This window comes from Halichondria panicea, chromosome 7 (assembly GCF_963675165.1).
Source record: "Halichondria panicea chromosome 7, odHalPani1.1, whole genome shotgun sequence".
NCBI classification, from domain to species: Eukaryota; Metazoa; Porifera; class Demospongiae; order Suberitida; family Halichondriidae; genus Halichondria; species Halichondria panicea.
In genome coordinates, this window is record NC_087383.1 from 7,104,923 (window position 1) to 7,126,091 (window position 21,169).

At 40.2% G+C, this 21,169-nt stretch overlaps 1 protein-coding gene and 3 long non-coding RNA genes across 6 annotated transcripts in view; 2 read left to right on the forward strand and 2 right to left on the reverse strand.

The window, feature by feature from the left end:
* Positions 1–2,866: 2,866 nt before the first annotated feature.
* LOC135338579 (uncharacterized) lies at positions 2,867–6,639 on the reverse strand. Its single transcript, XR_010395611.1, has 7 exons — positions 6,294–6,639; positions 5,876–6,091; positions 5,720–5,773; positions 4,865–5,653; positions 4,511–4,614; positions 3,759–4,309; positions 2,867–3,661 (listed from the first exon to the last, which is right to left on the reverse strand). It is a non-coding gene; the product is annotated as an uncharacterized LOC135338579 (long non-coding RNA).
* Positions 6,640–6,737: 98 nt separating this feature from the next.
* Positions 6,738–8,278, forward strand: LOC135338657 (uncharacterized). Of its 2 annotated transcripts, XR_010395703.1 has the most exons (5): positions 6,738–6,938; positions 7,029–7,176; positions 7,229–7,288; positions 7,387–7,452; positions 7,953–8,278. It is a non-coding gene; the product is annotated as an uncharacterized LOC135338657 (long non-coding RNA). The 2 variants fall into 2 exon arrangements; XR_010395702.1 differs by having other exon boundaries at positions 7,229–7,452.
* A 7,360-nt stretch (positions 8,279–15,638) lies between these two features.
* LOC135338987 (uncharacterized) overlaps positions 15,639–21,169 on the reverse strand; it is a 74,825-nt gene continuing 69,294 nt past the window's right edge. The window contains exon 5 of the mRNA XM_064535073.1: positions 15,639–15,919. Within this exon, the coding sequence (XP_064391143.1) occupies positions 15,918–15,919 (2 nt within the window). The 3' untranslated portion in view covers positions 15,639–15,917. The remainder of the gene's footprint in view (positions 15,920–21,169) is intronic.
* LOC135338596 (uncharacterized) lies at positions 18,084–20,935 on the forward strand. Of its 2 annotated transcripts, XR_010395630.1 has the most exons (4): positions 18,084–18,436; positions 18,490–18,514; positions 18,582–19,776; positions 20,502–20,935. It is a non-coding gene; the product is annotated as an uncharacterized LOC135338596 (long non-coding RNA). The 2 variants fall into 2 exon arrangements; XR_010395629.1 differs by lacking the exon at positions 18,084–18,436 and having other exon boundaries at positions 18,501–19,776.

The following is a 21,169-nucleotide window of genomic DNA, read 5'->3' on the forward strand; positions in this document are numbered from 1 at the left end:
AAATAATGGTTGTGGTATATACGTAGGTCACTAGTAAGCTAATAAATTAAAGTTAGTACACTCTTGATCGAAGTCAAGCAGATTGTGTTCTTGTGTGTACATCTCATACAGTTGAAGGTGTAGCTTCACCAGGAGGACACTAGTCTACCTTGTGCCTGTGGGTGTGGTATGTGTGGGTGGGGTGTGGGTGTGTGTGTGTGTGTGTGTGTGTGGGTATGGGTGTGTGGGTGGGGTGTGGGTGTGTGTGTGTGTGGGTGTGTGTGTGACTAGGATTTTAGCTGTATATAATAGTACAATGTGGGTATAGCTACGTATACTAAAATCAATCATTGATTCCTCCATCAAAAGGCACATACATTCTTTAGCATGAAATTAGACGATTACCGTACGTATAATTATAGTGGGAAATGATTGTTGAAATGTAACTAGCTAAAAAAAAAGGTCAACTGTTACTTCAATACCCTATAGCTGTTAGTATGTAAAATTGCCAGCTATGGACCCCAACTAGTACCTGCATGAATGCAGGGGGGATATCCCCCCTGTATGACACTCTCTATATCCTTGCTCTTTCTTCAAAAAAATATAAAATTTAGGCCCAAAAGCTCTAAACATACTCATGACCTCTGACCTCAGTATTTCAGATTACAGAGGTCATGCCCATGTAACTATGTACTGACCTCTTAATGATGCCATGACCCGGCAGTCTCAGGTCATTGTGAACAATCCCCTGACAGTGCAGGTAACAGAGAGCCTGCTGCAGTGACTGTGAGTCCGTGCTGTGAGGTGTGTGGGGGTGTGTGTGGAGTGGGTGGGGTGAAGTGTGTTGGTTGTGTAGAGTGGGTGTATTGTGTGGGGTGTGTGGGTGTGTGGGTGTAGTGTGTGGGGTGTGTGGAGGGGACACATGCATGCACACATGAAGCTAAGAGGTCAGCAGGTCCACTGCTCACACCAACAAACACATTGCAGCCACCACACACACTATCACCTACACCAGGGAATACTATATAATTATATACAGTGGAGCATCAGAACCAAATTCTTGAATGACTTAAATTTGCATAATAATTGCTGCTATGATGCAATATTGGGGCAGCTGCATGTTACACTACTATTAGGATAGCTGTGGTAAGCCAGAACCTTCCAAGTCTCCACAACCTTGTAAGGATTCACTCCAAGGTCACCTGAAGCCATAGGGACACAGATCACTACAGGTTAGCTATCAAAAATGTGCTTGTATTTTTAAGTGAAAATTGCATTCAATATTAAAATTCAAAGTGAAGATACAACACAACAAACACAATAAAAAACAGGACAACAATGACTAAGAGGCTTTCGTATACTAGAGAGGAGGTACTGCAGGATCTCCTGGATAGCAGTGACCATGATTCTGAGTCAACAAGCTATCATTGGGAACTGTACAAAGAAGTGCCTCTTATGCACACACACAGAGAAAGCTAAAAGCCAAACAGAATTGAATTGTAACAGGTGCATAGTGATTAGGATCAAATTGACCTAATTTCATAAGGGACATTAATTTCATAAAGGAATTGTAGCCTTGGGAGTGCCTAAACATTAGCATTGAGAACACATAATAACACTACAAAAAGTGTCTGTTATGCACACACAGAAAGCCAAACAGAATTTAAATTGCAACAGGGAACAAAATAAATAATTTGTGGCCTCTGGGAATTCTAAATACATTATCACTGGGAATACATTGGGAACAAAAAAGCATAAAGAATTGGAGGGTGCCTACTACAGACATTACATTGCAAGTAAAAACAATTATCTCACAGAAGCCTAAAAGTACAACCACAAATTGAAGTCACCTTTGGCATGCCTAAAACATGACCCTATAAAAAGGTTATAGTTGCACCATAATAACACACAACCAATGTCCTATGCCAGTGGCACAACACATGACAATAATAGAGAGAATCTGTACAGACTTTCCCCAGGTTATCAACAATCATTGAGAATAATACAAAAGCATGGATTTGCAGGCCTAATACATTGGCATTGGGAACAGACAATGTAAAAATAATTATCTCACAGAAGCCAAAAAGTACAACCACAATTGAAGTGACCTTTGGAATGACTAAAACATGACAATTATAACTTTACACAAGTAAGAGGTAATAATGAGTTGCACACCATTATAATAACACAATGTTATTATAATAACAATGTTATTATAATACACAATGTTATTATAATAACACAATGTCCTATTGTGGCACAACACAGTACACACAAGTTATAATTGGTTACTACACAACAATTGTAAATTTGCCTAAGCCACACACACACACACACACACACACACACACACACACACACACACTGCCTAAGCCACACACACACACACACACACAACACACACACACACACACACACACACACACACACACACACACACACACACACACACACACACACACACACACACACACACACACACACACACCCACACACACACACACACACACACACACACACACACACACACACACACACACACACACACACACACACACACACACACCTGAAACAGTTCCCCCTGCCCTTGGACTCCCACCCTTCAAGACCATTCTCGAGAGGCAATCTGTAGGCCCAGCTGTATCCATCTCAAGTTCTCCCTTAGACATATTCCAGCATTTCTTTACCACTGAAATAATGGATAACATAGTAGCCGAGACAAATTGATACGCTAGGCAAATGATGACCCCACTACAACATGATAAATGGACCCCACTCACGACTGCTGAGCTAAAGGCTTACATGGGATTCTGCATTTTCATGGGGATCGTGAAACTCCCATCGATTGAAAATGATTGGAGGAGAGACGTGCAATTCTACTACTCACCAATTGCATCGAAGATCTCACGCGATCGCTTTAGGGACATCCGACGATACCTCCATTTCACGGACAACACCACTCTCCCGACTCCAGGCACCCCAGGTAGCGATCGTTTGGCCAAAGTACGCCCCCTCTTCAATAAGATCAACGAGCGTTGTTCTGCTGCATACAACTTAGGCCGTGAAGTTGCAGTAGACGAGGCAATGATAAAGTTTCAGGGTAGATCTGCACTGAAACAGTACCTCCCAAATAAACCTGTGAAGAGAGGAATCAAGGTTTGGGTCCTAGCAGACGGGTACTTCCACATGCTACAGTGTATACAGGGAGAGAAGCCACACCAGAGAAGCAACTGGGAGCACGAGTTGTGAAAGACCTCACAGCCTCGTTGAAGCACAAGCACCACCACGTCTATTTTGACAACTTTTTCACGTCTGTCAAACTGTTAGAAGACTTGGAGAAGGATGGCATTTATACTTGTGGTACAGCTCGCGCTGACCGCAGAGGCTTCTCCAAGGCTCTCAAGCAGCCAAAGCTGACAGAAAGTAATAAGCATAATTATTATTTACCTTTTCAGGGGGGAATACATGACTCTCCAGAAAGAAAAAGGTGACGGTCTCAGCGACAATAGGGTTGTCCGTGTGATCTCCACAGCCTCTGACGCCACTTCGGTCATCTCTGTACAACGTACAGTCAAGACAGGCGAAAAAATCTCCGTCCCGTGCTCACAGAGCATCGAGGACTATAATCGCTTCATGGGGGGTGTCGACAGAGGGGATCAGCTCAGAGGGTACTACAGATGCCCTACAAAAGTCCATAAGTTTTATATGTACATTTACTTCATCCTAAAGGATATTTGCATTACGAACAGCTACATATTATATCGACAGTATTCACCCACCAACGCACTGAAAACCCTCCTCTCATTTCGTCACGAGTTGGCCAAGAAGCTAATTGGCGACTACTGCTCCAAAAAAAGCAAGACACCCTTGAAATCGCTAGGAATAGCTCACTTCCCTCTTCACCACCAGGATGTACGCAGAGGTCGTTGCCATCTGTGTTATCAGAAAAACAAAAGGAAGGACACAGCATGGTTTTGCCTACAGTGCGAGAAGTGGTTTTGCCACACTGGCAATCCCTCATCTGACTGTTTTGGCATAAGAACATGTAACTAGTTGTATAAAGCGTCAACTCCTATGAGTTTTTATCCTGCCTGTTGAACATGAGTAGAAATACTTAGTACTGACTGTAACACGTAACCAGTGTACATTTACTACTTTACAAGCTATCTATATGTAGAGTAAGCGTACTAGCAGTTTAATACACAGCCACAAAGCTTACCTATGAAGTGCTGTGGCCTTGGCTGGTCCGTTCCAAACCAGGAGATCCCGACAGAGAATGCTAGGCAGTTGCCTAAAAGTTAGTTGCATCTTTCTTTGCCAGAGGCGAATGCTGAACAAAAAGAAATTGAATATCTAAGAGTGTAGACTACACTCTAAAAAAGGGTCTGTAAACTTATTTAGCTACTACTAAACTATACTCTCCACACTCTGAGGCATCTAAGTAGGTATCTAAGTATAGTACATTAGCTAAGAAGGCTTATAAAGGCTTCACTAGCTACAAGTACGATCGTTTTACGCACAAAAAGCTTACCTCTGAATTAATCCTTCGCTGTGGCATTGGCTGGTAGACTGTTCCATTGGAAACCAGGAGATCCTGACGAGTAACTGCTGTAGACTAGTTTGCTAGGAAGTTACCTAAAGAACACGGTTATAGTTTCGAAGTTATGCATCTTTCTTTGCCAGAGGCGAATGCTGAACAAAAAGATAAAATGAATATCTAACTACACTCTAAAAAAGGGTCTGTAAACTTATTTAGCTACTACTAAACTATACTCTCCACACTCTGAGGCATCTAAGTAGGTATCTAAGCATAGTATATCAGCTAAGAAGGCTTATAAACGCTGCACAAGCTACAAGTACGATCGTTATACGCACAAAATCTTACCTCTAAAAGGATCCTTCGCTGTGGCCTTAGCTGGTTGACAATTCCGTTGGAGTCCAGGAGATCCTGATAGAGTAGCAAAGTTGCCCAAAGAAAACTGCTACGGTTTCGAAGCTACGCACCTTTTTTTGCTAAGGGCTGAAAACTGGAAGTATACTTGTAAAAATGGTTCCGCGGTGGGCGGTACTACGTATGAAATCATAACCGCGGCTATTCGGATAAAGCCTCCATACACACAACAAGTTATTAGTTTTAAGAGTGACAGACTTTTAATGCTCAAATAAAAGCGAGTAAAGCTAAGAAACTTGACCTTACACACTGACCTTAGAGCTACACGCGACCTTTATTAGACTATGTATGGAAACAGAGAGCAGGGTGTCATACAGGGGGGGGAAGGGGGATATCCCCCCTAGCTCCAATTTTCCCCCCCTTTCAATGATGACTGAGTGTCCATAGCTGGGTATTGAAATAACAGTTGACCTTTTTTTAACAACATTTTCTGGTTACTTTTCTTATTTCCCTGTATGACACCCTGGAGAGATATACTGTGAGACTTTTTATACAAATTCATGACTTGAAAAAAGTTGTTCTAGGAAGTATTGAATGCAGTGTACTGATGATTGTGTGTCACCATAGCAACAGAGAGAGGGTTATATAGTGACAGGGCTCACCAAGGAGACAGGTTTGACAGACGTTCTTGAGTTGGGCACATGATTGGCAGACCTCTGTTCTCTTGTAGCGCATCTTAGCACCAGGACACCATCGGAACACAGTGTAGGGCCGGGCACAGATCTGAGGGGACACTCTGGGTAACAATGACCTCATTACAATTACCCGAAAAAGAAAATAAGAACCTACCAATCGAGGGCAAGTTGGTGACGCCCCAACTTGATTGTGTGCTTGACAGCAGTACTGTGTATAATTATAATTATGAAACCCTGCCCAATAGTTACACCTAACAAAATCAATTCTCTTTATCAGAGTACATCTAAATCAGCAGAGTTGTGTACCCACCTTTCTTGATGATGACTAGATTGAGCACACTCAAGTTACTGTCCACTATGCAGCCTCACTGACTTGCGTTTCCTCTCTCCAGTGCGTCTGGGTCTGTAACAACTGTGCCCCTTCTTGAGGAGGAGCTTTAACACGGCCATTAGTGAGGACACCTTGCTTCATGGGGAAGCCCTGCTTGTCATTGCCACTGCTGATACAAACCACAACCACATAGCCCTGTGTGTGTGTGTGTGTGTGTGTGTGTGTGTGTGTGTACAATCTTACAGAGCTGGAATATATAAAAAAACGGATTAGACCTCATAACATGCCCAAAGGTAGGGAGATGATCATGTGATTGGTCTAATCCCCACCTATCCCTGTTAGGGGGGCATTAGTTTGACAAGTGCATTCAGTATGTACTACTGAGATAATTGTTTACCTCTCCACTGTTGTCTGAAGTCCACAGGACGACCTTTGAACCTCCTGGTATTTGCGACAACCACATTGCCCGAGCCTTTGTCCTCCAGCCCCTCCCATAACACACCAACAGTTTACACTTCGTTCGAGGCGTTTCTTTCTTGTCATTCCTTAGCTCGTCTAGTCTGGGCATTTGAAATGCTGAGCTGGGTATCTGCTCCATAGTGTGTTCCTCAGTACGGCTATACCCACACCACCTCACTCTTGCCCCGCTATACTCTACCCTCACTGAGTGTTCAGGAGTTTCTTTACCTTGCCATCGATGTGGTCCCTGATGGTCCATTTGTCCATGTGGGTGAGACCCTGAGATGGTTATGGTCGTCATACAGATTACTAACAAAACATGAAGAAAGTTGTTCCAAAGTTTTGATGATTGTTACCACACACACTCGCAGAATTGCGATCGTTTGGCTATCCCTATAGGAGCTTCTGCAAGGCTCGGGAATTGTGGGATACTCCAGTAAATAGCTAGTGGCAGTAGATAATGTGGCAACGAGCATCGCAGCGAGTACAAGTGAGTGGTTAGTCATGATCGACAAGGAACTATTCAGTGGAGCTACTCGTTTGATCAGCAGTACTTCTATAGTAAAACACGTCTCCATGCAAGGTACACGCGTACGCAAAGTGGGCTGTCCAGCACACATTCTGTATACATGAGTTATTACCTTCCATCATTTGGTGTTTCCATTGAACCCAGCAACCATTCACTCGGATCTAAGAAACAAAGGCAACAAAGTTTGCAGCTCTAAAGCAAGTACTCTTGGGAAAGAAAGTGGAGACAATAATTAAAATGTAGTAACATAATTATTATACTGTTCAAGAGATTATCACAGGCACTAAGACAGGTATGTCGTCACTTTTCAAACATGAATAATTAATTTCCTTATACATTTGTAGGCTAAGGAGAATTACTGGAAGAAAACGCTCCTGAGTCCATCTAATCTCAGCCACAAAGCAGTAAATTCTTTGTTTCACTATTACACGCTTTATATAATGAATGTACATATACCTGCATGTAAATGCATGAGATATAAATGATTGATTATGACAAACAGGGAGAAAGAGGTACAACGAATACTCTGAGAAGATTGTCTTGGTTACAAGATGCCTGCATTGTGCCGGTGAGTATCAATGATTAAGTTGCGTATTAACTGTTTAAACGCAGTTTCTATAATTATAATTATAATTATGTTGACAGCATTGTTTCTTGCGTATACTGCCCCCAACAGCATGACTGTATTTGCATGTTTGACACAAACCACAATCTTCTTTTACATTCAGAGCATTCGTTGCACCTCTTTTTCTCCTCTTTTCTCCCTGTTTGCATAATCAAACAATTTAGAAAGTACGTATGTACATTCATAAAATGTGTAGTGAAACAAATCTGCGTTGTGGATGAGACTAGATGAAGCGTTTTATTCCAGTAATTTTTCCTAGCCTACAAAATGTATCAAAGAATGCATGTATCAAGTATTATGTTTGAAATGTGACGACATAATACCTGCATGTCTTAGTGCCTTATCATGTCTCCGAGAGTATCGTATGTTACTACATTTTGTTGTCTCCACTTCTCTGTTAAGAATACGTTAGAGCTGCAATTTTTGTTGCCTTTGTTTTCTAGATCCGAGTGAATGGTTGCTGGGTTCAATGGAAACAGCAAATGATGGAAGGTATCAACTCATATACATGAATGTGTGCTGGACAGCCCACTTTGTGTGTACGCGTGTATCTTAGAGACGTGTTCGACTAGATGTTGAAGTAAAGTACCGTGCTGACCAAACTACTGACATGGCACCGCAATGCTGCTTTCGAATGCTCGAAACAATAATGGAATGCTATCAAACATTATTTAATTGCCCTGAATGGTTACCTACAAATTAATCATGTTCAATATTTGTAATAACAATTTTAATGTTATTTTGGTAACAATGGGTGATCTGTTTTCGTCGTCCACCTGCACCTGTTTCTATACCTTGCTCCTGGAGTCCTGGTACCATATTAGTCTATTTTTCTCCAATAGAGCCTATTTAATTTTGTTAAACTGGGAAAAATTCGACCTATATAAGAGGGAAGGCTTTGAACAGCTAGCTAGCTGAAGCTATCCTGGGTATTTCCAATGGTTTTGTGAGTTACTATTAGTCACACAGCCTGTGTCACAGAACTATAATATATATCCAGCTGGAGCTAAGGCAAGCTTTTAACTGTCTATGACTAGACTCTCAACAGCTTGCAGCAACACAAAATGAGCGGGCAGGCTGGGGCAAGCCACTTCATATAATACTGGGAAGCTACAATCCTATTTCAGACGTCTCTGAATAACCAGTAATAAGTAATTATTTAGTGAACATCTTGAGAACTCAATATAAAAAACTTGCCTCACTCAGCAATGTTGGGCTCACGTGATGTTGTGTGGCTTTAATGTACAAGAATATTACGTGACAGTAACTTCCGCTTTAGACATCGAGTTGCAGGAACTCTGCAAAGGTCTGTAGCACCCCTTTCTCCAAAATCCTGGCTACGCCCCTGAGAGACACTTTCTCCGGTCCATGTAGTCACACACATTTTGCTATGACCTTGTATAACCTGTTGTAGGGTTCATTGGACCTTTTTGGTAACTATAAATTCCTTCGTTTCTCTATGAGGCCACTGTTAGTTGCATTTGTTTCAGATGAGAATACTAGCTCGACCCCGATGAGGGAGGGAGGGAGGCCTTCATTACTCATTATCCCACTATTATATTTTGATGACGTTATATCCTGTTTTTTTAACTGACGACAATACACAAAAAGACGGAATATGAAAAAAAAATGGTTTAATTTTTTACGCACTGGCTTTTTGGTGCACAATGCAACTTGCAACATGGCACATGGTAAAATAATGCAATGTCAGCCAAAAAAAGGACTTTGACCTCAAATAATGGCTGACTTAATTGAGGAGGTGAGCAAAACGAGGAGGGAGGTTGATCTGAAACAAGTATGCATGCAACTAACAGTGGCCTAAACATGATTATTACAGTCACAATGATGAGAGCCTTCATGTCTTCTTATACGTAGTGTCGGACAGTTTGGAGCTTTTTTAAGAGGCAGTTGATTGATCTTCAGTGAGTATGATGCTAGACTTTCTGCAACTGCTTTTATACACGGTCATTAATAAAAGGGATCTCCCTGCATGCACAGACAAATCTATAAAGACATGCACCTTAATATCAGCAGCCCTTGAGGCTCCTGAAGAACGAGGAAAAGAGTCCATACGTGTGTACCTCCCATGCAGACACTATAATTTGTTTCATCTTCTATAATGAAGTGCATCAGTTGGTTAACCCATGCAGCCATCTACATCTATAAGTCGAGACCAGGCCGATTTTAATCGGCATGGTCTCGAGGCTATACTATAAGCCATGCACCATCACAAATACACTGAGGTGCCTTTTCTTACTACAGTAGAACCTCGATTATCCGGACACCTTGGTTCCAGAAGCAGGCCGGATAAGTGAATATGCCGGATAATAATTGAATAGATAAACCACGCCTTGATCCACCCACGCATGGTTGTCTACGCATGCGCAGAAGATAAGCAGGCATGTCTCCACGGTAACACCTGCAACGCGCATGCGTGTTTGAGGGGCGCCCTCAAACACGCCCATTTTCTGATCTGATAACAAGAAAACTGCCAAGCCGGATAATCGAGGTTCCGGATAATCGAGGGCTGGATAATCGAGGTTCTACTGTACTCAACATCCAGGTAATCTAATTCTTCATTATAGTGATAGCTTCCAAGTAACCTGCTTCCAATAATTTCACGTCAAGCTTTGTTGGGGAACTCGGAGAGATCATCTTTGTCGTGAATTCTTGTCGAATAGATAAATATTTTGGTCACATTTTTGCTTATGTAATTAAATAGCTGGACCAGATTATGGTGCTGTTATAACACTTGTAGAGTGTACTCTATAATAATTTTCTTGCCCATTGCTATGTGGTTGCTAAGGTATACAATGGTTTATAACTGTGATACAGAACCTGCTATTACATAGGAATGATTGGGAATCATATACAGATCCCTGTGGTTAGGGAAAATGTTAATACAGATGTACAATGGATGTTTTTCACGTGTTTAAATAATATTTAACATGATTGTGTGATAAGGAAAATAAACAAAGAAAATTATTAAGCATGACTTAAGCATGGGGGAGGAGCTGGATGTATGGAAGTGCTGGGATTCTAGCTTTGACTTCTTCCTAAAGTTCCTTTCGCTTTGTTCAAGAGTAGTATAGGAGCCGCTCGTTTGCTGCAAATTATAGCTTATAGGTGTCTTCCCTTTCGCTTTGTGAGAGTAGTACGAGCCGCTCGTTTCTTGGGAAGTGTGCTGGGCTTGTTTGCTGCAAAACTGGGGAAGGAGCTGGATGTTTCCTTTTTGTGGGTGGAGCTTCTTGGGGTTTATTCCACGCATGTGTCGAAGCAGCCCACACAGTAGCTGGTAAAGGGTTTTTGGAGGATAAGGTTTTCCTTTGTTATTTCGGGTTTCCAGTACATAAAAAGACAACCAACGGTCCAATTGTTTGGCAGTGCCAGATGTTAGGAGCGCTTCAGGTACTGGAACAGTTGGAAAACGCAAATTCCGCTGCTTTATCCAGTCTAAAAAGTTGCGAACAGCCCAAGTAGTAGAGTAATTTGTGTTTTTTGGTGCTTGTTTTTCTGTGTAGCTGTCTAGGTTTCTTCAGTGGCAGTTTTAAATCGAGATTCAAGTTGAAGTTTTTGTTTCTTTGTCAAAGGACCTGTCAAAGGACCCTCTTCATCAGAGAACCACCCTTCAGGGGCAACATTAAGTTTAAGGTCCATTGAGTAGCCTACACCTAGTCTAGTAGAACTCATTCTCTACTCTACTTGTTCTTTGTATGGCTAATAGCTACATGTAATAATAAATTCAAAATTGCTGTCAATAGCAACATGCAAGAAAACAGTTATAGACCAATCACACGGTTTGTATGGATATACAGTGCATTCAAACCTCGGGCAAAGCCCTCGGGCATCATGCACTGTATATTCCATACAAACCTTGTGATTAGTCTATAACTATAACATATAGAACAAACAATAACATGATCTTGGTTTTGACATCTATATACACTTTATATAATACATCTACATACAACTTTGTATATGCATGATTGTATAAGCATTCTCAGCACATTCCTAGCTTTTGTCATCGTATAACTATTGAGTATATTAATAGTACAAGCTTTGCAGTGAACTTAGATTCTCAAAAATTGTTGAGTGTCTTGAGGTATTTCACATCCGTATCACCTTGTTTGCTTTTATCGGGACCTCATAGGCTATTTTTGGCTTTCTCCATCGAAACTTGACACTGTTACTAGCATAATTATTTGTCGAGACAAAAAAGAGGTATAATTTTGTATTAGTTTTGTATTGCTTGCTTTGAATTTCAGGTACGGAAATAACTTCGATGCAGTATACTCTTGGTTTGAACACAGTTTAGAGAATCCTTTTACGTCACTGTTTGCTCTTATAATTATATAGACTATAGCTAGTACTCACGTTCCAGAAGTTTGAGTTGCACTGAGTGCATGCAATATTGTAGTGTGTAAAGAACGCTGGATGGTTATCGGGATTTTCCTGTTTAACTTGTAACGTGCATGTGGTAGTGGCCGGTGCATGCCTGAGATAATTATGTTCATTGGCGATCCTAGTTGTAGAAACTGGTAACATAAATGTATTAGCTATACTTGAGAACTCTTATGTACCTACTTATTTTTTCATTCCGATTCGGAACGTTATATCTCATGGTTTTGCATGGGCTATCGTCAATTGCTCAGCTGTTAGCGATTGTTCCTTCACATTGCTCTCACATTCAACAGTTACAATGTCTATACGGGAATTTGTTCTTTTGAAAGCACTTTGAACTCTGCTTTGGCATGCACGAGCATGTATAATGGGTTTCCTGTAATAAGCCTAACTGCTATTTGCATAACAGGTTTGCGAGAAAGTAAAATAATGTATGATGTACCACTCAGCATTATCATGGGAAATAGAAGTTATGCATACCTGATCTGACTGTATGAATGATGCATGCTGATATCAATTTCAGTTGTGCATAATTATACTCAGACATGAACAAGCTAGTTGGTAGCTTATAAGTTAAAAATTTTAAATGCCCATGCATGGCTAGTATTCTACAGATATAATAGTTGTTATACAAATCATCGTAAGCAGGTCTTTATGCAATGGACAACCATGCACGGGAATGAGTTGTCAGGACGGATTGTCACTATACATATATATAGTGCCAATACAGAACTTTAACAATAATACTGTGCAAATAGTGTGCTACAAGGAGAAGGGGGAGCCCCAAGGCTGTCAGCCTGATGAGATATTTTCTTTTTCTTATTATTCTCTTTCAAATTTTAGTACGTAGCGGTGGTGTTCAGTCTGTCAATTATCAGTGATGATTTTGAAATTATCATTTTGTAGCTATATCGAACCATTCGTACTTATTATCATAATTATGCATGTGCTATTAATTAACGTGTGCCTGGCCAATTGTAGATTCGATCTAACATGCAGTGGTAATATCGGGATCTTTAAATCACACAAAAGAGTATAATTATAGCCTCGATCCCTATAGTTGTTCACCTATTATAACTATATATAAGAGCGAAAACTCGGCCTGGGATCGAGGCTACAATGTGCTGGGCTTAATATAAAGACATCAAAAATCTATTTGTAGTTGTATACTACATGATATAGCATTACCTGAGGTATAGCCTCATTCCCAGCCTCGTTATCTCTATTTCAACATTGTTATAAATCGGCCCGGGACCACATTACAGAAAGTCCTCTATAATAATTATATTTAGTGCCGAAAGATAAAGTACTCCTCCATGCATGCCATGCCTAGTGGCTATAGAGTAAGGCATCTATATTCAGACACAATGCATGTTCAGACACTCATTCTGAGGAAACAAGCAGTGATAAAAAATTTTCTTTTGCACCATCTGATCAAGCATGTGTTACTATGAATGTATGCAAAAAAAATTGATAAATATCAACTACTAAGTCTTCAAGTGCTGAAAATGTGCTAGTGTCTGATAAACGGTAAGAATAGACAAAAAAATCGATCATCAGACACAACCTACCGTTTCTTCTGTAGGGGGATATGCTGAGAGTCACATAGTAATTATGTAAGGACAATAACTAAACAATAAAACCCCCAAGTTGGAGTTGCAAAACGCTTGTATGTCCATGCAGCAATTATTTCTGCTGAGTCAGTCGCATATCAATGATCAGACAGCAAATAGGATCAAAGGTCAAATGTCATCGGCATCCACGTACACGCCCACTAATAACATTTGACCTTTGACCCTAGTTGCGTGGGATGACAAGAACATTTGACCTTTGACCTCATTTTCTGTCTGATCATTGATATGCGAGTGACTCAGCAGAAATAATTGCTGCATGGACATACATAATTATGGAACGCCGTTTGCCACAAAATTCAGGCAGAATGTGAGAGGCGTGTGCATCCAATATAAAATTGATTTTTGAAGATCGATTTTTAATAATTGATTTTTTACAGTTGATTTTCGATTTACACGTGAACGATCTTTGACAATCAATCTGATAATCGATTATTGAAATTCAATTTTTGATAATCGATTTTTGATAATCGATTTTTGATAATCGATTATTGAAATTCCCAGCCCACCTCAGAGCATAATCGATTTTAGAACTGCTCTGAGGTGGGCTGGGGGGGCCCCTGTCTAAAGCTGTATCACGTGAGACTATCCTTAGAGCATTGAAGAAGCCACTATTCATGACTTCTATATTCTATCTGGAATCACCAAACTCTTTCTCAGCTCTCTAAGCACACACAAGATGGCCAAATAAAACAGTGCTGGCGAGAAAGCATACAAAAATGGGTGCACGAAGGAACTAAATAAGATAACATCAACTGAACAGTTCTAAAATTAATGATTTTTACTGTGACTTATGGCCCTTCTTTTTAATGGTTCCAAAAAACAATAATGTTTCGCTTTTGCGTTATAGTCTATCATGTGAGATAGCTAACCAAGCCAAGCTTTGATTCCAGGCCGCGGAAAGGAGTTTATGCATGTTCTGAGTTTCAAGGGCGGCCTAACTGTAGCCATTTTAATCGGCCTGGATTCGAGGCTAGTATCACGATTTTTGTAATCGATTTTCAAAAATCAATTATCAAAAATCGAATTTCAATAATCGATTATCAAAAATCGATTGTCAAAAATCGATTATCAGATCGATTGTCAAAGATCGTTCACGTGTAAATCGAAAATAAACTGTAAAAAATTGATTATTAAAAATCGATCTTCAAAAATCGATCTTAGTTATATTGGAGCACACACCTATCACATTCTGCCTGAATTTTGTCGCAAACGGCGTTCCATACATACAAGCGTTTTGCAACTCCAACTTTGGGGGTTTTATTGTTTAGTTATTGTCCTTACATAATTACTATGTGACTCTCAGCATATCCCCCTACAGAAGAAACGGTAGGTTGTGTCTGATGATTGATTTTTTTGTCTGTTCTTACCGTTTATCAGACACTAGCACATTTTCAGCTCTTGAAGACTTAGTAGTTGATATTAATTTTATCAATTCTTTTTTGCATAGATTCATAGTAACACATGCTTGATCAGATGGTGCAAAAGAAAAATTTTTATCACTGCTTGTTTCCTCAGAATGAGTGTCTGAACATGCATTGTGTCTGAATATAGATGCCTTACTCTAGTATAATTATTATAGTGCTTATACAGTACATATCTTGTAATAACTAATAATAAGATGTGAGATTATGTATAGGTCAACCAGACTCTGATCATGATCATGAGGGTTATATTATGCTAATTTAGTGCCCTATTATTCTCAATTATGCTAGTTCCTATAATTATAGAAGTCTCCCTATATCAAAAAAATAATTATGCTCATAATTAATTTATTGATATAATTTGCGAAGCCCTAATCACATGACGGCAATAATTAGTATAATTATAATTATATAATTATAGGGATGAGAATGACCATAAGCTAACTATAATACGTAAAGCTGTAATACATTATTTTTACACCTGCCCAGACTAGCTATGTATTGAAACATCGAGAGGTAACTGCATTGTCCCTATAAGCTTTATTGGAGTTTTCTTTATTATAGAGGTTCCATGCACTGACATGTCAGTACTATATATAGTTAAGTCTGACTTGCTTTCCAACCTCAATCTAATAATCGTGTTCATTTATTACTTTGGTTTCTTTGTCAACCATCACTTTGATTATAATGTCAATTGTTAAATTCAAATGAACTACAAAAATTATGTATTGATTATAAATACCAAGTGCATGCTTAGAAAATATAAAAACTCTATTTTTATGAGACACAATAAACACAATAAAAATACTATAATTATTCTATAATTATTAATTTTATGAAGCTATTTGCAAACTAAATGAATTGTGAGTATCAAACATTCTACAGAGAGTTACTTGAGCAACTGTTCCTGTACACCTCTCCACACGTGACAATGTCATTAGACAGTGATACCTCCTGTACAATATATATGGAGACAATCAGCATTAGTTTAATATTATTATACTACACTGTCATACACTAGTACAGTCTATAGCATGTACCCAACACAAGACACTAATGCATGCATGTTTGGACATCACTAAAATTAATCTTGATTATACTCACATTGAGTCAAGTTTTGCTGAGAAAGGATCGTGTCTTTTCCAGAGAATCAAGCATTCAGTCATGACTACTTGAGTTTCATTCTTATGGTACAACTTATTCACATCGGCCTGTTCTGCAGGAGTTAGCTAGTCCCATTGCATTCGCATAGATTTTTGACCCGTCAAAATATTCAGCCAGGTAGGAATTATCAGAGTCCCCTATTTCACTGTTGAGCTGCTCGTCAGTCAGACTGTATCTGCTCACTCTATAGACCTTTCGCCAATAATTATTATGATCTGAACATACCAAGTGATAGGCCTTATCTAAAGCTACGTAATGCACCTCTTAGAGAAAAGTCGAAAGTCTCTTATCAATCATGCACCCTTGTTTTGTTGACTGTATTAATGCAGAGAAGGGCCGTAGATAGCGTAGGTTTGCATGGGTGGCAAAAATATCAGCTGAACATTTTTACTAAAAAAAAATGGTCAACTGTTTTTCATATCCTTTGAGTATGGCAACTTGTAACTTGCTGTGGCACCAACTTAGCTATTCATGGAGCAACTGAAACAAGGTAGCTTGTACTAAGAAGATGCTCCTGCTTCCCAGAGGCGTAGTAGTGGAGCTCTAAATATCAGTATAAAAGGTCCGATCACTTTTTCTCGGCAGTTATTATAAGCAAGCGCTTTAGATAGCCCTGCCTATACACTTCAATATCAATACATGTAAGGCATGTGCAGATGAATGTTTCACAGTATACTTCTGGCAGATCTACAGATCTAGAATGCCAGGGAGGCAACTGCCACTCCTGCCCCCCCCCCTGTCTACGGCCCTGCAGAGTTAGAGGGTACACTGTAAAAAATTATGTGTGTGGTTTCACGCAGAGTGCATTGTGTGACTATAATAATTATTGTGGCAAATGTGTGTGCATTTTTTCCTGATATTTGCCATACTAATTATAAATATATATAGTCATGCACTTGTGTGATAACCATGCACACATTATACAGTGTATACTATATACACAATATTTTTATGTGCATGTGATCATTCATAGGGTCTTTTAGTTTATCGAAGGTGCATGTCACTGTACGTAGTATCAATTTATTATTCGTTAATAACAGTTCATTTCCTCCTCCCCACACACCTACTGTCATGGAGATGTAGTGATCCCCCTTTCCGCGGGTATACTTTTATCATTGTGCAATAACTAGCCCATGCACTCAATTATAATGACTGAACATTGGTTCAGTCATTATAATTGTGAACTTGGCCTATAACCATGACGAATATGGAGTCTCAACAGATCAGAAGCAAAACAATGAGTCAGTTAAGTTTTGTATGTATCTTGTTTAGTATTTCCACATGCACATGCACGTCCCCACAGAAGTGACAGTTGGAAATGTCAGCAACGTAGCTATAATTATACCCGGCCATGCACTGTCTTTGATACTATACACTGCAAAAACACTTTTGTTATTGTGACACAGTTTGCTACCGGCACAAAATGTTATCTTGACAAAACGTTTGTCAATTTCCTGCAATTATTGTTATAACGACAAATCATAGTTTATTTAACTATTAATATAGTTTATCTAACTATTAATATTTGTTATTATAATGGTAGATTGTTATTTGAACACATGTGTTGTCATTTTGTCGAAGCGTTGTTGATCTCACATTTAGTGGAAGTTACCGTTCATTGTCAAATTAACATTGATGTGTGACAATAACAAATTATAAAGTTACAGCTAGAACTCTACTAAAAGATACGTGCAAGTTTGCATCACTGATTTCAACCTACTCAACCTATATACTCGATTACCCTAGCTCGTAATAAATTGTCTACACTGAAACATCTCAGTTGCCCTGATGCTTATATCTTTGCATGCTCATGTTCAATTGTGTATGTAGCAATTGGAGACTTGTGACTGGGCATGGTAAGTTACAGTGGCAGTGAAGAAGTCAGGAGCCTCCAGAGTCTTCAGTGCAGTGCATTGCAGGCAGCCTTCTCTCTAGCCTCCTTCACATGCACAAGGCCTGGCCTGAAGAGCGGCCTGGGATCGAGGCTACCTTCTCTCTAGCCTCACTCTAGCTAGTCTCGAGGCCAGATTCTGATAAGGAGAGTTTGGCCTCGAGACTATAATTATAAGCTGGAACTATAGGTGTGGCATGAGGGGGCGTTCAGGAATAACAGGGCAAGGCCTCAAACATACTTAGCACATGGTGCTTGCAGCTGCACCAGACTGCAGCTGCTAATGCAGCTTTATATCATCACTGACTGCATGCCTGTACCCCTGGCCCTGGGCTACCATGTTCCATGTACACCAGCTAGGATCTAGGAGTCAAGAGTCACCTGCATCTGCAGCTTGAAAGAAAAGACAATTGCAAGTTAGTCAGTGCTCATTGCTAAACTCAACTTATTGCCCAATACTCTCTTTCAGATTTTCCACCATCTCAAAGAAAAAAGTTAAGTTCCATTGCATGCTGTTGGCGCATGGCATGTACATGATCCCAAAACTCTCTGAATTCACAGTTTACAAATCACTGCTATATACCGTATTGGCGTATAACTCCACCATGTACCAGCTTCAAAGAAAAAGGATTTAAGTTATGTTGCTCATTGCTAAATAAATGTGTTTACGTGTTTCTTCCAGCTGCAGATTTTACCGTACCTCGGCCCCATGCACAATGTGTACCAGCTAGGAGTCTACTTAACCACCTTCATCGACTTCAAAGAAACGACTTGCAAGTTATGTCAGATTCCATAAAACTATATAGCTAGCTAGAGGGCAACTGTCCCTGGTTTCGACCTTCATCTGTAGCATACTGATTTACGAGTTTGTGTCTTCATGTGTCAGTTACACTGGTTTCGACTGGTCAACTTCGTCCATGGGGTGATAGCTAGTATACTGATTTACGAGTTTGTGTGTATGTGTCCTCATGTGTCAGTTACACTGGTTTCGACTGGTCAACTTCGTTCATGGGGTGATAGCTAGCATACTGATTTACGAGTTTGTGTGTATGTGTCCTCACGTGTCAGTTACACTGGTTTCGACTGGTCAACTTCGTCCATGGGGTGATAGCTAGCATTGTAATTTACCAGTTTGTGTGTATGTGTCCTCACGCGTCAGTTACACTGGTTTCGACTGGTCAACTTCGTCCATGGGGTGATAGCTAGCATTGTAATTTACCAGTTTGTGTGTATGTGTCCTCACGCGTCAGTTACACTGGTTTCGACTGGTCAACTTCGTCCATGGGGTGATAGCTAGCATTGTAATTTACCAGTTTGTGTGTATGTGTCCTCACGTGTCAGTTACACTGGTTTCGACTGGTCAACTTCGTCCATGGGGTGATAGCTAGCATTGTAATTTACCAGTTTGTGTGTATGTGTCCTCATGCGTCAGTTACACTGGTTTCGACTGGTCAACTTCGTCCATGGGGTGATAGCTAGCATACTGATTTACGAGTTTGTGTGTATGTGTCCTCACGTGTCAGTTACACTGGTTTCGACTGGTCAACTTCGTCCATGGGGTGATAGCTAGCATACTGATTTACGAGTTTGTGTGTATGTGTCCTCATGTGTCAGTTACACTGGTTTCGACTGGCCAACTTCGTCCATGGGGTGATAGCTAGTATACTGATTTACGAGTTTGTGTGTATGTGTCCTCATGTGTCAGTTACACTGGTTTCGACTGGTCAACTTCGTCCATGGGGTGATAGCTAGCATTGTAATTTACCAGTTTGTGTGTATGTGTCCTCATGCGTCAGTTACACTGGTTTCGACTGTCAACTTCGTCCATGGGGTGATAGCTAGCATACTGATTTACCAGTTTGTGTGTATGTGTCCTCATGTGTCAGTTACACTGGTTTCGACTGGTCAACTTCGTCCATGGGGTGATAGCTAGCATACTGATTTACCAGTTTGTGTGTATGTGTCCTCATGCGTCAGTTACACTGGTTTCGACTGGTCAACTTCGTCCATGGGGTGATAGCTAGCATTGTAATTTACCACTTTGTGTGTATGTATCCTCACGCGTCAGTTACACTGGTTTCGACTGGTCAACTTCGTCCATGGGGTGATAGCTAGCATACTGATTTACCAGTTTGTGTGTATGTGTCCTCATGCGTCAGTTACACTGGTTTCGACTGGTCAACTTCGTCCATGGGGTGATAGCTAGCATTGTAATTTACCAGTTTGTGTGTATGTATCCTCACGCGTCAGTTACACTGGTTTCGACTGGTCAACTTCGTCCATGGGGTGATAGCTAGCATACTGATTTACGAGTTTGTGTGTATGTGTGTCCTCACGTGTCAGTTACACTGGTTTCGACTGGTCAACTTCGTCCATGGGGTGATAGCTAGCATACTGATTTACGAGTTTGTGTGTATGTGTCCTCATGTGTCAGTTACACCGGTTTCGACTGGTCAACTTCGTCCATGGGGTGATAGCTAGTATACTGATTTACGATTTTGTGTGTATGTGTCCTCACGTGTCAGTTACACTGGTTTCGACTGGTCAACTTCGTCCATGGGGTGATAGCTATAGCATACTGATTTACGAGTTTGTGTGTATATGTGTCCTCACGTGTCAGTTACACTGGTCAACTTCGTCCATGGGGGTGATAGCTTATACTATTTACATTTTGCACTACATAATTATGTGTTGGTAACTATAGTGACTTCAATCTTTTGTTCTGTAGGGGCTTATTGTGACGAAAATGATCTGAGGGATGTAGCGTTCATGAAACCAAACGAAACGCCTGCAGTTCACTGTACTGGAATTTCAAGAAACGCTAAGTGATGAACACTAAAAACAATTTACTGACAGAAGAAATGTATTGTGCTGCATGTCATGTGATCCAGTGATCTTATTCTATCATAAACTCATTGTTCTAATACCGTTTGACCTTCTGCATGTGCGTACGTGCGCGAGAAAACAACTAATTAAATGACAAAGGTATAGTGTTAATTTAACAAAGAAATTCACTTTATAGCAGTGTTAATTCAGCATTCACTTTGCTATTTTGACATAGAAGTGCAATAAATTGGTGAAATTCAGATGACATAATACTTTGTTGTTTTGACATCATTTCTTTGCTTGAATGACAAAACTTTGTAGGT